At 38.8% G+C, this 17,289-nt stretch overlaps 1 protein-coding gene across 1 annotated transcript in view; it reads left to right on the plus strand.

Annotated features, from left to right (window-relative positions):
- Positions 1 to 17,289, plus strand: part of LOC107554827 (protein diaphanous homolog 2-like) — a 187,513-nt gene that overhangs the window by 127,649 nt on the left and 42,575 nt on the right. The window contains exon 7 of the mRNA XM_016237458.1: positions 846 to 985. Coding sequence (XP_016092944.1) covers positions 846 to 985 — 140 coding nt within the window. The remainder of the gene's footprint in view (positions 1 to 845; positions 986 to 17,289) is intronic.

Below are 17,289 nucleotides of genomic sequence, written 5' to 3' on the forward strand. Positions count from 1 at the left end.
TACAGCTTTTTGGGGGGGGGGGCTGGACTCCTTTTTTTAATGGTTAAATTAAATTTTATTAATCATAAAGCTTGTCTAATTAATTAAAATCATGAAACTTAATTTAACATCAAACATCAAAAGTCGAGCTCGACCATGTAAATTAGAGACAGAAATGACATGCTCCCCAACATGACCGATAGCTGTATTCTGCTGCTATTGTGAAAATAGCCATTGAGTGCCTAACTCCTGAATCTCAACAATACCATATCAGCACAAAAATATAGCATTTTAATAAGCACTTTTATGCTGCTGTTTTTATATTGTGTGTGGGAGCATTTCCAATTACTCTGTGTGTGTGTGTGTGTGTGTGTGTGTGTGTGTAGAATTAGCATGAGGCAGCTCCTGCTGATTAGTCTAGCTGGTAGCACCGTGTCAGTCAGTGCTGTTGGTGGGCAGTCTGCTGATTTAGGGAGGAAGTGAGTCTGCAGTTATGGAGTGTTAGTAATCATTCTCACCTGCTGGAGACTTGGATACAGCTGGGAGCACAGGGGTGCTGCCTCTTCCAAAAATCAGGTGTTGGTAACTACTTCCCCCTCCTACTATTTTCTGCCTCTTTACAAGTGATGAGGATTCCAATGCTTTTGCTCATTTATTGTCAAAATAATGATGAAAAACATATCTTCTAGAAGCCGTTTGAAGTCAGAGATTGCAAGTAGCAGCAGAGAAAGCTTTCTTAGGAGGCTCATGGACTCCAGTGATGATCAAGTCTAATACAGATGTTGTAATTAACGTGTGACAGGCCTAGCAGGGTGTAAAGCGCAGCGGTGCAGTGGCTGATCCCTTAATGTGTCTTGTTCCCACAGGGTGGACTGAGGAACAGCAAGCACGAGTGTACGCTCTCATCACAGGAGTACGTGCACGAGCTGCGCTCAGGCATCTCCGAAGACAAACTGCTCAACTGCCTGGAGTCCCTGCGCGTGTCCTTGACCAGCAACCCCGTCAGGTCAGTCAGTCATTTCTTACAGACTGTCCACAGCACTAACCATTCCAGTCTTTCCTTCTGCAACCAGATTCTGATGAGAAACTTCAACACTTCAGCCACCTCCAACCATCTCCTCACTGTGAAACAAAAAGTTAAACCTCATTTTCCTGTCTGCATGTGGCAATCTTGGAGGATTTCTTTCAGGATACTAATTGGAAATCTGTCAATGAGTCCTTTAACCTTTGGTCCGTATGGATCCCCAATTCTGGTTAAATGAGCGTAGCCCATAGTATGGGCCGGCTAAATGAGTGTATCCACCAGCCACTTTAAACCCGACCCTGTCATCTCCTCCTCTCTATCTATTAAGCTCTAATAGATAGGAAATCCTTTTTTTAACACTTCAGACAGCCAGCCATTCTCTGAAATGTTAATAAGCACACCAACCACCACTACAAGATCAGATGCCTTTGCTTTCAAGTCCACTAAAGTGTGTATCCTATCGTTTTCCACTTGCTTTTTTTAATCAGTTCTGATCATGCCTAATGTAGTACTTAAAATAATGTAGCATTTCTCTCAGCCTCCCCTGGCCATTTCTGTCAATTTTTTTTTATCTCTTATTCATTTGTAGCAAATTATCTCGAAAGGGAAATGTATATAAATAATTACAATTAGTTATAATTAATTGCAATTATTTATATCAGCTGCCAGTAGTAACAGTATTATTAATATTACCATCAACTAATCAGTTTGTCTAGCGAACATTCAGTGTAATTTCATATCAAGCCATAGAAAATAACTTTCTTACTGTACTAGTGCATTAGAGCATGTAACAAGATCAGGAATCATTAAAGGGACATTATCCACAAGCAGTGACAGAATCAGAAACTCATGTAATTTTATGAATTAAAGGTTAATAACTAAAAATAAGGTTTTATTAACTAAACACTAACACAAAACAGTAACACAAAAGTAAAAAAAACATACACGCACACTTATACATACATACAAAGGGGAGTTAAAGTGGATGAAACATCTGTTTCGTTTAGTTAAATGTATGATACTTGCATTGCCTTGGCTGTTGAACGAGTGTCTGGATGCAGTCTCAGATGAAGGTTTTGATGGTTTGAAGGTTTGGTGGTATTGGAATTGCGATCACGTTCTTCCAGGTTTGAAGAGTGATGACCTCCAAAGATGTTATTCTGACTTAGTGGTGATTAGGCGAGTTTTCTCCCAGGTGAAAAGTTGCAGTATGGCTTGCTGGCCCCGTGTGTCGTGGTCGGACTTGGGTGCGTTTCCCGTACAATGACGTAACTCGCTGATTAATCACCATAGTACGATGCATTGTTGTTGAAACAAACTAGCTAGTTACGACTGTTTCCAGAACATGGTCGCATCTCCGTAGTTTGAACCACATTAGTTCAACAACATAGGGCCATTGTTAATGACGTCACACGCATGTGGTGGAGGAATAACTTCTGCTATTTAACCGATTAGACATCTCTAAGATGCTGCTGTATTGATCATGGCACCTGATAACTAATTTATTATTTTTTGTTCCCTGTCATTCGGGGTTCCCTCTTACGTCATACATACGACATACACATGTGCACTCTTCAAAAACGGCGCTTTTAGAGGACGCACAAAAATACATAGATTAAAATGCATTTATATTTAGATTGAATGGAATATATAGATTGTACTGCATGTTAGCTTGCATATTGTGCCCAAGAGCATATTTATTTAAGCTCATATCGCTTACTAACAAGAAACTATGCTTCTAACCACAGGTCGAGAGCTGTAGTTCCTACCACGTAAGTTTGTGATGCTGTTTGCGAATGTTCGTTTGAACTATGGTTTCGGGAAACACCGAATCGTTGAACTATGTTGGTAACGACGGAACTTGCGACCATAGTTGGCTAACAATGCTTTTGGGAAACGCACCCCTGGATGTCCGAGAGGCAAGGAGGTAAGAGTGCCAGAGAAGAGAGAGGTCGCTGATGTGAGGCCTTTTAACTTCTATTGAGATCACATCTCCAGGGGGTCAATGAGCCAATGGTGACTTAAACTTTCAGAGGGGAAGTTTACAACTCTTTGTATTCGAACATGGTATTTTGCATATGTAACTGGATTGGGTGTTGATGCAAAAACTATTAAAGATTCATAGAACACTAATGCCCCGTACACACGGAGATGCGTTTAGCTGTATACGCATACATTTTGTATCGTATAAGCGTTTCGTCCACACGGATCCGGCGTTTTGGGAGAGTGAAACCGATATTTTTTTTAGCCGGGTCCCAGAGTGGATAAATCTGAAAACGCCGCCCTTTCGTTTTCATGTGGATGGCAAATCCGTATATTTTCTGAAACTATGACGTCATCAGCCCACGTCTCTCCTCTAGTCAGACACCGCTACATCACGTAACAGCAACATAAACATGAACAAACACTGAATGATTGTCTTTTTATTAACTAACATTAACACAGATTAATAAATGCATTGTTCCATGTTCGTTTGTATACCGCACGCAAGGTTTATGCGCATAGTCCAAGTCGTCTTCTCCATTTTTAGTGTATTTCTATGGCATAATTACAGTGCCACATACTGGTCTGGCATGTATACTACCATCGTTTTGTTTCGGTTTTGTGGTTTCGTGTGGACGCAGATATTTCTTGAGACGAGGGGGTAAAAAAAGCTCTGGCTTTGTGTGGACGTAGACTAATATGTTGCATTGGTATCAACATATACACTCTCATTTAGATCATCAAAATACAAATTTGTAGATACCAAACATGTTATAGGTGAGGTTGCATTAACTAGTGGTTCTATCATAAGCATGCATAAAACGGTATACAATACAAAAGTCAATATACAAGAACAGTAATAATACACACAGTGACCTTGGGATATGCATGATAGAAAGGTCAAAGAAAGGTTTGTATATGAATTAATGAAAGGAGTCATTTTCTAGTAGGCAGCATATTGTCTGATTCAGACGGAATTAAGTAAGAGGAAGAATCTCTCGACATGCCATTAGGTCCTAAAGTTTATCTGGTCTGGCTGAGGTGTCCTGGTTTCCATGGTGACCAGTGGTCTGGGGTGTTGTTCACAGACATCCTGGCACCCAGTCTGGTTGTTGGGTGAGGGGGTCTGTTGGATTATTTGTTAAATATAACAAATAATTGTGTGTCTGATTAATCCAGGCGTTACACATCCATTCATTCATTCATTCATAATAAGACCCATCTCAGTTCCCCCAGCCTGCTCTCCCAGAAAGTTGTATCACCTCCCCTCTCATGGACGGGATTTTCAAATTTAATTTGGTCCCAGTAGCGCAGAGGAACACTATATGACAGCAGACTCTCTCAATTATTTACCGGAGCACTGTCTGAGAGATGGCTCTTAATGTGAATCAGTGAGCGCAGCATATAAAGTGGTCATCACACAACTGGCAGGCAGACGATCTCTTTAGGTCCACCGTTGCACTGTGGGAGAAAGGACCTGAGCAGAACCGGCATTTGATCCGATGGCATTACGCGCCGTGCTCTCAACAGATGTGTTTTGCACTGGAAAGCAATTAATAGACGCCCCTGCCCTTCTCACCAGATGGAGGTACAGTGCAGTGAGTCAAAGGAACACAAACACCCGAATGACTTTGCTATTGTTTTCCTGTCACAGAACACATAATCTAGAATGTGAGTTGTAGAACACTGCGCCTCAAGGTAATCTCTTGTTATTGCCCTAATTAAATGAAGGGATGGCATCTAGTTCTGTTGTCTTTATCAGATCATCACAGTGTGCTGTCGGGGCCCCGTGCATCCAATTATTTACGCCACTGTTAGCCATTAATCATGGGAAATGGATACAGAACGCTGTTCTTTGAGAAGCCCACACTTCGTACCCCCATGAGGACAGGTTGTTTGTAAAGATCAGACTTGCTGGCTGAAGACGAGTGGCGTCAGCACTTCCTCTCTGTAAAAGGGCAGTTTGCGCTGAGGGGCCGGCGAGGCCAGGACCACCCTCCAGGCTTTTGCAAATGGCTGAACTTGAGAGTACGCATTCAGAGAAGGGTGCCGACTGGTGTCTCACTCACCCACTGAAGGTCATGTCTTGCTCAGAGAGAAGCACCCTGGGGTGACGTAATGCATGGAGATGTTCAACGTGCTAATATCATTCACCTTATACCCCAGTCTATCTATTTTTTTTGTTTGTCTTTTAACCACACTGAGGGAATACTCAAGCTTCTCATAAGCGTGCTTACATTACAGTTAATATGAGTGGAGCTAATTATTACTGATCACAAAACACAATATCCGCCAGTGTGCTGAATACTGTGTTAATGTAACCTTTACAGTGTTCTGGGTTTATGTAGTTGAGGCATTCGCCCCAGTGACAATAACTTAATGCACTGCTGTATAAGTGGACAGTTTCATGTGCAGTTTCAGCTTTATTACATTTGCAAGAACCATCTAAAGACAGTTTGAGGTAGGGTATTGCATACTGTAAGAGTAGTTTCTTTAGATCAAGAATAAAAAAATAACTAGACTTTTTCCATCCCACACTAAAGAGAGAAAGTTAGGTCTCTGCTTAAAGTTTAGATCAAATGGGACCCAACCAATTTCTCCTGAAAGGGTTGGTCTTTTTTTTTCAAATAGACTATGTGCAAGTTTTAAATGTTTGGACGTAAAGGCATAGTATGTGCTGAATGAGAAATTAATTTGTGATGAAAATGACCCCAAGTTCCTTCACTTTGCCAAGGTGCAATTACTCATGAGTCTGTTCACACCTTATCTCTGTCCTCTGCAAGAAATATGTTAGTGTGTGAATTCCTTTTAAGTCATGATTCCTGCAACATGTTCTGTTCCATAATAATCAAACTCCACTCACAGGAGTGCCGAAATGGGGTTAATGACAGTTTATTCATGGATGTAAAATGGTAAAATTATCACATTTATTTAAATAAGTGTTGCCTTTAATGGAATGGAATTCTAAAAATTGCAGACTGTTGCTTTGCAAGTCTGTTGAATTTCGCTTTAATTTTGTCATAGGACAAATCTATGAATTATATAAATTGTTGTTCTGTATGGATTATCCTGAAAAACATGCTCTGTTTTGACTGTTCATGTTTCAGGTTTCCATTGCCATCTTTTTGGGACATTTGGGATGTACTGAAGTAGTATAGAAAAAAAAAACAGATACGATGTGAATGTGCATAAAGAAAGTCATGTGGCTCAGGCTGATATTATCTCTCTCAGATTTCTGTCCTTAAATATTAGAAAATAATATTCTGTGATCAATTCAAGTTAAGGTCAATCGACAACATGAAAATGAATAAAAAATTAATGTCACCATGACAATGCAATTTCATAAACCCTAGAACTCTAAAATGACTAAAATAATTGTTAAAAACAATTCAATAATCAAATATGCTTTGTACATTGATCAATCAGAATATAGGTGTGAGTAAGAAGAGCTGAGCTCCTGTCACTGTCTGCTTATCTCCTCTCATTGGTTGGCCTTTGTTTATGTAATAGTTTAATTGTTTGGGCTGAGCACTTGTTTGGCCATCCAGGTGGCTGTTAGGCTGGAGAAGACTCTCATTTCCCAGTAATCCCTCACAGGTGTGGAGCTCACAGCCTCACACATCTCTACACAGATGGCTGTGCTCGGGGCGGATACAGCATCTTCCTTCAACATTTGACTTTGCTTCTCCACCCCCACCCCACACTTCCCCTCATTTTTATATATGTTTTTCTCCCAATCCTCCACAGCTCATTTTGGTTGACTAAAATCACTTCTTCATCTTCTGGCTGCTTCTCAGTATATATACATCATTCTCTCACACTTGTAGTCTTGTTTCATTAACTCTGAATTCTTAGACTTTCCAAAATGCAGACTAACAGATAGTCATTGGGTCTTATTTCCTCATTTATGTAGAGTTAATATGCACTGTAACTAATGACAGCCATTTTCGCTCTCATGCTTTCGTTCGCTCAGTTTTTATTTCTTTCTGATACAGCTGTACAAACAGTGCCACAGGCGTGCAATGTAGTGCCGAAACAATATTACAATGCAAGAAGTAATCCAGTACTTTCTTAACACCCACTCATGCATAAAACCCTCCAGCTTTGTCATCCATTCCAACAGCTCCGATGGCTCTTGCGCTTCCGCACATAGACGAGCAATGAGAGATCTCCAGTGGTGTACAGACTATGCTGATTCTTCATCAATGCACCACCAATAGGAATTCACGTTTCGTCCGCGACATGGCCCCATTGCACTCTCCTGAACATCTAAAGGGCCTGACTTTTCACTTTCTTGTGCTAAGCCCTCGGTATTACACTCTCTGCTTTTACACTCCACTTTAAATCCCAGCTGTGACTTCCGTATTGAATCTGCAGGCTCAAAGATATGAAGCAGAGAAAATAAGACAAACCTGAACTTGGCTCCAACTTTTCATTATGTCCAAATCTTCATGGTGGAGCTGCTGCATTTTTCCCTAGAGGTTTTTTCTTAGTAGTAGTACTTATTTATTTTGCAGTGTAGGGTTTGAATGTAAGCTAGCCTTGTGTTGTAGTTAGCAGTGTGGGACATGAGCCTGAGGAAGCAGAGATGTGGATTGGAGTGAAGATGTGCTGACACAACCAGCCACCCCACAGAGCCTGTGAATCCATCATTCTGCCTATGCGGCCGTCCTTCGCTGAGTGCCCGTGGACACATGTGCGGGAGGGTAATGGGCTTATTAGTGCCTTTGAAGATTTGATACTCCTTTAACAGGAATCCGTTCAGCCTTAGATCCTGAAGGCTATAGCCCTACTCGAGGCTTTGAATGAGCACCGGATGGTAGACTATGAAACAATCACACTCCAGGTGTCACGATGTGTGTTCTTTTAAGCACCAGACTGCTTAGAAGTGCACATCCACTTGTATGATGGGAATCTATTGCTCTGTTCCAAAACCCAGTGAATGTGTAAGGAGGAAGCATTTAAGGCATCAGGGCTTCTGTCCATTCCAAAATGTAAGCATCTTAATTATGCTGCTTCCAAAGAGGCAAGGAGACAGCATAATAAATTAGGCAAAAATGCATCCTTATTAGGCAGTCCCATAATGCACTGTGTGCGTGTGTGTATATAAGATGGTGGATGAGAAGAGAGAAATAACAATGATTCAGTGCCTGCCAAAAGTTTGGAAATGCCCTAGGCAAAGTTGGGTTTTTGACAATGTCAGCATAAATCTTTATACTTTTATGGATTGCATAAGGGACAACACAAACTATGTTAATAAATAATAAAAACAAATCATGCATCAAAGCCCTCTCTAAACTTTGTTCTAATTCATCTGTTATATACTAACCTTAATTAGCTATCAATCAATGGTATTTTAGTACTATTAATATACAGTACTTTTGAATTAGCTTTTATTTTTATTTTTCGTTTTTGATTTTTATTTTAGTTTTAGTCCTTTTGCTATTTGCGTTTGTTATTTTTTATTACTTTTTATATCTATTTAGCTTTAATTTGTAATTATTTCAGTTTTAGTAATTTTAAAACGTATTTTATTTCAGTTGCTAATGCAATATTTCAAATTTTAAGTTAAACTTAATATGTAAATATACATTTTTATTTTATTTCAGCTTCTTTAAAGTCCCTGATTTGTTACACCACAGAAAACAATTATTATTAACCACTCAGCCAAATTTGAATGATGAAAAAAATCCGCCAAGTAAGTAAAATAAGTGATCAAAATCTTGAAAAAAATGGGCGGTATCCTCTGCTCTCAAATGCTGGGGGCGTGTCCGGACGGGAGGATGAAGGCCGAGGTGGGAAATAGGCGGTTCGGCCCCATTATCAGTAAATCCCAGTTGTCTCCGATGAAAGTTTAAACATTTATCCAGTGTAAAATGATCACTGCAGAGGCGGGTTTTGGTGGTGATCCTCAGCTCTCCATCAAGGTGGCTCGTCACAAAATTAATTCAAAACTTTTTGATATATTCATTATTAGGAAATTTAAATAAGGACACTGAGCTGTTTTGTATGTTATCGCAATCAGGAAATATGCATTTCAGTGACAAAGGCATAGCTAGCTAGCAAACTGTGTAGGCTGTGTGTTACTAACGGTACTGACAACTCACGATTGAGCTGGTTTAACTGATGGAAATGTGCTCTAGTTACAGTGTTAGGGGAGGGTCCATGGCTCGGGGGCTCCAGTGTGTCATCGAACCCCCTTTTTAGCCCTGCCCAAAAAATCCTGAACACAGAATTGGTGAAAAACTGTTTAAAGGTCTAACTCCACTATTCAGTACTACATAGTTCACAGTCTTTGTAATGTGTTTCAGCAACACATTTGTAACATTTATAATGCATTCAGAAACAATTCTCAGAATTGACTTTACAGGGACTTTAATGAATTAATGAAAACTTATTTTTATAGTTTTATAGTAATTATAATTATATTATAGTAATGATTTAAAAATAACAACACTACTGTTGACCAGTAAATCTGTGAAGACGTGCTGACCCGATAATCTAAATTCCAGAAAAAAAAAAAAATAATAATAATAAACAAAGAAACCTATTCTCCGGTAATCAGGCATCACCGTTGCAAATGGTTTCATATTGCTGTTATGATGTAATAAAGAGGGTGGAAAAAGGAGGATTTTGTTGTTTGTTTGCATTTTTGCATTTAGAACTTTTGGAGGGCACTGTAAGCAATTTTAAATTTCTTTCCGAAATTTCAGAAGATGTCCGAAGACAACTTTGATTAATAATGTATAATCAAATTGGGAAATAACTGTCTGGATGATGTCTGTTGATCATCTTTTACTTTGTGGGCCTGAGATGTACTTTCCTCACTGTCAAAGTCAGAAGAGTTGAAGCAGACAGGCTACAGTCTTTTGAGGTAAAACTTCAAACATTTTTAGAGCTACTGTATGTTGAGTTACCCCGAGAAAGTTATCAAAACTTCACTTGTTGGTCTGTGAAATAAATTGTCTACATCGTCGTGGCAACAGAGTGAGGCTGAGTTTGTAGCGCTCTGCTAAGGTAATTTTTCCTGTGCTGTGCGACTAGTTTCTGCTCTCTCTCTCTCTCGCTCTCTCCAGACTGCAAATGTTATTAGAAACCTAGTTCTGGCCCTCAGGCTCTGGATCAGCTCCCCTGAGCCAGTCCGTGTCAAGGAGAAATAAAGGACTGAAGTCGGACAAATAATCAATTCATACTTGCACAGCTACGATGTGAGATTTGATGTTTTCAACTCATTCATTTTGGCCTAATGAAGAAAGTAACCATTTTTAACAACTGTTTTCTGCAGTGTTTTTATTTTAATAAGTTCATAAGTAAAGTTATTTCTGGCCTTCATTTGTGCAAATATATGCTACTTACTAATTATGTTGTTTAGCACTATGTAAGACCCAGAGTTTGATTGGACTTTTTCTTATTCAGTCTTCTGAATTTCCCCAAGTCTTCGACTTACCAGCAGGGATTGTAGGTGGGGGGAGTGAATGTACAGCGCTCTCTCCACCTTCAATACCATGACTGAGGTGCCCTTGAGCAAGGCACCGAACCCCCAACTGCTCCCCGGGCGCCGCAGCAAAAAATGGCTGCCCACTGCTCCGGGTGTGTGTTCATGGTATGTGTGTTCACTGCTGTATGTGTGCACTTTGGATGGGTGCAGAGCACTAATTCCGAGTATGGGTCACCATACTTGGCCACATGTCACTTCACTTCTGCCACTGTGATTAAGCTGTCTGTAAAAATAGATGCTGTATTTTCTTTGTGAAGATTATTGATTAGGGCTGCACAATAAATCGCATGCGATATTTAATGCGCATCTTGCCAGTAAAGCCGGTTTTCACATGGAGCAGCATTTACTACACAGAGCCGTTGTTCACTGACAAGCTGCGCAAAATATAGCAATTACTCTGTGTAGTAAATGCTGCTCCATGTGAATGCTGCTCCATGTGAAAGCACGCACATGATGGAGATTATCGTGCAGCCCTATTATTGATCACGCATTTAGCCATCATAGCCCTGCACGCCCTGTCAAGCTTTTTGTGTTTGTGCGAGCCAGTGTACCTGAGACTGTGTTATAGAGTGTCTAATAGAAGCAGTGGTCACATCTGCCACTACAGAAGAGCTTTATCTGAAGCAGTAAAGGAACCCACCAATCCTGATGTCCTTCGTGACTGGGTATATTTTAAGCGGGATGCCCATTTCATTTTATGCCACCATCTGTTAACCTCAAAGCTAGCCATATCTGTGGAGCCCTGCAGCAAGGCATACATAATTCAGATATCTGATTTGAATTGCATATTGATTTAAGTGAGAAATGGTATTGCACAGGTACAAGGGGAAAATTAGTATTCTGCCACGCTAAATTCAATATCTTTGGGCTGTCTGTGATTTTCACTGCATCCTCTCTTGTTATTAATTGTTTTGTCAAGCCTTCTCACCTTTTATGGTTTTTGGGGGCTTGTCTCGCACTGATATTACATACTGCGATAGAGTAATCTGACTAATATGGATTTAATTTGTCTGTTTTTTATTTTCAGTGCAAGTATTACAAATCCGTAATTCCATGACAGTGTGATATAAATAGATTATGTATGTTAGTGCTCCATATTAGAGTATTTTTAGGTTTATTTTTCCTCTAGCACACTGTGTATCTGATGTTTTTGAGTTATTTGGGTCAGGAGATTGAGGAGCAGGTGACCTACTTGTTTCTGAGTGACAGCCCACATCAGTCCTTTGGCAGTGTGAAAAGCTGCTGTGAGCACACACACACACACACACACGCCGCCATTGACTTCTGAACGAGGGAATCCCTAATCCATTAGCATGCGAGGTGACTGTCATGACTGATTCCCTTGTCCCTGTCTGCCCGCTCTCTGACATACTTCACCTCCAGATCAATAATACCAGATGTTTGAACTTAAGTCTAAAATATTTATGGCCTCTGGTGAATTGAGTTAAACTGTCCCGTGTGGCTCAGATCAGGTCAGCTCCCTTATAGCTCAAGCGGACGTTTTAGCACACAGGAAATGAAGCTCTGATTTGATTCGCACTAACACAAAAATGATTAAAATGATCATTAAAATGATTGCACATTAATGTGAGAAAGTGTTGAAGGAAGACCGGGAGACATGGACAAGGAGGTTTTTAATATCTGGAGAAAGCTATCCGTTTGCATTAGCGACAATCCTGAGCTGTGACGTCAAAGGCAGCAGACAGGAAAAAGTCAATTTACAAAAAAAGCAATAGCAAAACGTATGTATTTGTTTTGTTTTTATATATGTTTGTATTTACTTTATATACTTTATACACTTTTAAGAGCCTTTTTTTGTACATTCTGTCTTCTGGAAACCCGCTTATCAATGAAGCCTTTCTAAGCATTGTATTTATTTAATGCACTTGATCAGTCATCACTTAAGCAAATTCCCAACACCTTTAAATGGGTTTAATCCTGCTGCTGCTCCCTCCTTTCTCATGTACTCACACACTTTTGCGACCTTCCACTTTTTCTTTGTTATCATGACCCTATATTCACAGCCTACAATTCCAGAGAGAAGTAGAGCTGGCATTGATGTGCAGTCATTGTGGCTGTATGGAGACTCCTGCTGGGATCCAAATGCCATTAGAGGGAACAGCGGCTCTTTTAAATGGAGCAGGTTCTTGCCACAGTGGCTTCCTTCTAAAGTGTCTGGCAGGCACATCACAGAACGCTGACACCAGGGATATTGTTCTTCGAGCGTGCCACTGGGTTCAGTCCCCGTTTAACGCTCAAACCCAATATCTGTCATGCATCTGCAAAAGGCTATGTGAGAACACAGGCTGCCCGTGTCTGTCCACTTCACAATTGTGATTAAATCAGCCAAGCATTTTTTTCCATTCCCTTTTTACCTCTCTATCACTCACTACCTAGCACAGATAATTGCGACTTTTCACTGGCATATTCATTTGAAGAGACGGATCACAACGGAGGGAGGGGAGTGATAAGCAAACTTTTGCCTTGTCATCAAAATAACAGTCATGGGATAAACAGCAGAGCAGAAAATAATGTCTTCATTAGAGCAGAATGAAGAACTGTCTGGAAACGTTACAAAAAATATAACTAATTTGAAATGTTGTGGTTACTAAGTAGCTAGCTCATACTAGTGGATCTTTTGTCCTATTTTTTTTTTTTATTACTCTGTTGATTAAAATGTGTTGCTCTTTTTTCAGTCTAATCTTCGTTGCATGCTTATTTTGACCTCTCATCTGGTTCTTCAAGTATATCACGGCCTTTAAGCATGAATGTGCTTAATAGCCTGCCGTCTGTTTTATGTTTGGTACATTTCTTTCACTCACTCACTCACTCACATTCCTGACATTACAAAGATACTTCACTTATACCGTGTAAGTCAATCTCTTCTCAGGCTTGCCTTGAGCCTCCCTGTGATTTCAGCATCACTCAGAGTGATGGACATTGTCATGAACAGCATAAAGGCCTCAGTTGCAATATTTAGTCAGTGACTAACTGTTCTGGTGCTCGGTGGTGGGTTGAAATGTTGAGAGCAATTTGTTGCTAGGAGCAGAGTGCCTCGAGTGGAATAGAGCAGTGCTGAATAGGCCACGAGCAGCCGAATGAGACGGTCCATGGCTTAGCTCTAATACAATTTGAAAGGCATTGCTCTCATAGAGTGTTCTCAATGACACACCACTCTAGAGCTTCTTCAAGTGCAATAACAATGTCAGCCAGGCTTTTGGTTGACATTAGAGGGTTCTGAAAATAAAGGCACGTGGTCAGAGGAATAACCTGTGGTTATCGTAAGGCAGTTAACTGACTTTTATAGCGTCAAGTGGTGTTATACAATACACCCCTGCTGATGATCATTAATGATTTTTCACATGCAGTTGCAATTTATTATGTGATGTTCATGATAAGCAGTATAATGTCTCTGTGATTGCAAATTGAATGTCAAACCTAATTACTGTACGATTGCACTACAACTTGTATTGTCACAACTGTTGCAGTTTTTTTTTCATTTAATTTAATTGGCAATAATATTTTGTCATTGCTACAGTAAACACAAATATTTCACCATCACAGAGACAACAGTGTTTATGTATTTATTTAAGAGTTATGCTCTGAAAGGTTAAGAGTGTTCAGTTTATTGATAGTTTAGCAGTATGTGTATGGAACAATTATTGTTATAAATATGTATACTTTAACAGGCCATGCATGTTTCATTTAACCCAGAAAATATATTTACTCATGTCAAGTAACTCTGCTGGCTTTGTTGCCGCTTAACTCCAGGATTATACCAATCAATATTTCATGAATAAGTCTAAATCAAATCGTTGGATCCACGCCGCAGAGTGTGGGTAGGTCACTGATGAGCTGATTTGACAGGAAATGATGCATTGTTTACTCAGGGGTTTACAGGTAATCTAAGATTGACTTGCAGGCAGACAGAAAGACAAGTGAAGATGCTTAATGAATCTTGAACGTGTTAAACTGATGCATGATGCCTCTAACTGCTGAGAGAAAACATCTGATAGCACTCCATGCGGGTGTCTTAAATTCAATCATCTTTTACTGGCATAGTTATCTTTTGAAAGAGCGATTTCCTTTCATTTTCATGCTTGTTAGTGGTATGAGCATAGCTTAATCTGATTTCTTAATTTGAATTTGAACGATCTGCATTACAAGTTTATAGAGCTGTTCAATTTGTAGTCCTAAAACCTGGAAGAAAATGAACGTTTTCGAGCCATGATTCTCTCAGGAATTTCTAAAGTTTTTAGAATACATTTTTTGGATTTATGAATTAAATTTGCTTAACATTGCTTGAAGATACTTTCATGATTAGTTCTGCAATATAAATTACACAAAATCATAATTCAAACATAAATTTTGAAACATGCTTTTAAAAAATACAACACAACTTATATATATATAAAAAATAGGGGTGTGTGATATGACCAAAATCTTACATCACAATATGACTAATTTCATTTAACAGTAATAATATATATCACAATATAGTTATTTTTACTTTAAGTAAGGTCTTTATTATATCAATTTTTTTGATATCATAGAAATTACGTAATTATTGGTATTAGTGTCAATATCACAAAAAAAACTAATACTAGTCTAAACAAACTCAAGCTCACTGAAGACAAGTAAACAGTGATTAAATAAGAATAAGAAACTAATTACAAGCAATAGGACAGAAAAACTACAGGAAAATAAATAAATGAGAAATGCTACATTGTATAAAGTAATCAAATGTATAAACACACTGCATATTCTTCACTGTGTAAAACGTCTTATGCATTTTACAAAAGTGATTTAGTCAAGAGCAGTGATAGATTTTCTCTCTTTTGTTGTTTTATTAACATGAATGACAGACAGCAGGGATATTAGACTGCTGTCACTTTAAGAGCTGCCCGGATCCAATATACTGTTGCATATGTGTTTTCTTTCTCTTTAGACATGTGCTTTCACTTAAGACTTATATTACTGTGTTTACGAGGATACTTGCAAAGACGGCATTTTGCCACATACAAGTGTGTAACGTTTATTATTATTTATTAGCTCTAAAAAGGGGAATATTTATGACGAATTATAACTGGTTATGATTCATAATAAATATTTAGATTATATCTTCGAATTAACTGTAGCAGAATCAATATTACAATTATTTGATCTGTCCGTCCACCGAGCAGACAATATAATCATTTATCATGTGTTCATTTAACCATTCAAGGCCTATAAAACGGTAAAAATAACTGCATTGAATACTCCCGTGCTCTATGAGCACCGTGTTCACGTGCGTGCCCCTCTTTGACAGCGCTCAGAAGCAGTCTCTCAGACAGCAAGTGCTTATAGCGAAATGAGTACTCTTTCACTGCTGAATGCATTTCAATTGCTTAAAATCACTTGTTTTTAAACTGCAATGCTTAAAAACTCATGCAAATGATACGTTTTCATGACCACGTAGCACAGCAACGTCACGTGGGTGTGTAACCGTGTTACAGACTATAGTACAAAATCTCTACCATTATAATCTCTAATCTCTACACATTATAATGTTTTGATGCCTGAATGCGCTTTTATCAATTACAAAGATTGTATTTATTTATTTATTTTGACAGTAGTGTAGAATTGTAATATCGACCATAATATAAAAATTACTATTGACAAGAATTGTATTATTTGTGCATTAATATTTGTGTTAAACGCCTATCCTATATTACTCATAAATTTAAAACTGTTATTTAAAAAGCCCATTATTTATATATATATATATATATATATATATATATATATATACACAGTGGGTACAGAAAGTATTCAGACCCCCTTATATTTGGCCAGATCTGTGCCTTGCCACAGTTCTGTCTCTGAGCTCTTCAGGCAGTTCCTTTGACCTCATGATTCTCATTTGCTCTGACATGCTCTGTGAGCTGTAAGGTCTTATATAGACAGGTGTGTGGCTTTCCTAATCAAGTCCAATCAGTATAATCAAACACAGCTGGACTCAAATGAAGGTGTAGAACCATCTCAAGGATGATCAGAAGAAATGGACAGCACCTGAGTTAAATATATGAGTGTCACAGCAAAGGGTCTGAATACTTAGGACCATGTGATATTTCAGTTTTTCTTTTTTAATAAATCTGCAAAAATGTCAACAATTCTGTGTTTTTCTGTCAATATGGGGTGCTGTGTGTACATTAATGAGGAAAAAAAATTAACCTAAATGATTTTAGCAAATGGCTGCAATATAACAAAGAGTGAAAAATTTAAGGGGGTCTGAATACTTTCCGTACCCACTGTATATATAATTTTTATTAAATTTTTATTACATTTTTTTGCTTAGTGAATTTTCCTTTTCAGGTTGTCTTACAAATTGCCTGAACAGTTACATTCAGTATTGTCTACTGCAATGCATAACTATAAAATCTTGTTTGCTTGGAAATTTAGGTTGAGTGTGGTTAGAGTTTTGTTGCTCTTGTTAAGTGACATGACCACAGATGTACAGTGTCAATGCTGGCTAAGGTTTCACTGGGTCTTACCACACTACCTCAGATGTTTTCAACACTCATCTGCTGCAGATTGAATCCATAACCCACACTGTTGTTTTAAGTGAATTAGATGCACTCAACCACGTTGTTCTTAAATCCCTCATTTCTACTGGCCACCTCCACAGCAGCAGCACTGCTTTTATATTTCAAGGCTAGGTAAGGTTGCGCACAAAGCTCTTATTTTTCATCAAAGACCTCAAACTGTGCTTTTTCTTATAAGAGACAGTTGGAAAGCGATGAGACAAAATTGGAAACAATAAACG

Source organism: Sinocyclocheilus grahami, unplaced genomic scaffold, assembly GCF_001515645.1.
Source record: "Sinocyclocheilus grahami isolate Dianchi unplaced genomic scaffold, SAMN03320097.WGS_v1.1 scaffold515.1, whole genome shotgun sequence".
In the NCBI taxonomy this organism is placed as follows: domain Eukaryota; kingdom Metazoa; phylum Chordata; class Actinopteri; order Cypriniformes; family Cyprinidae; genus Sinocyclocheilus; species Sinocyclocheilus grahami.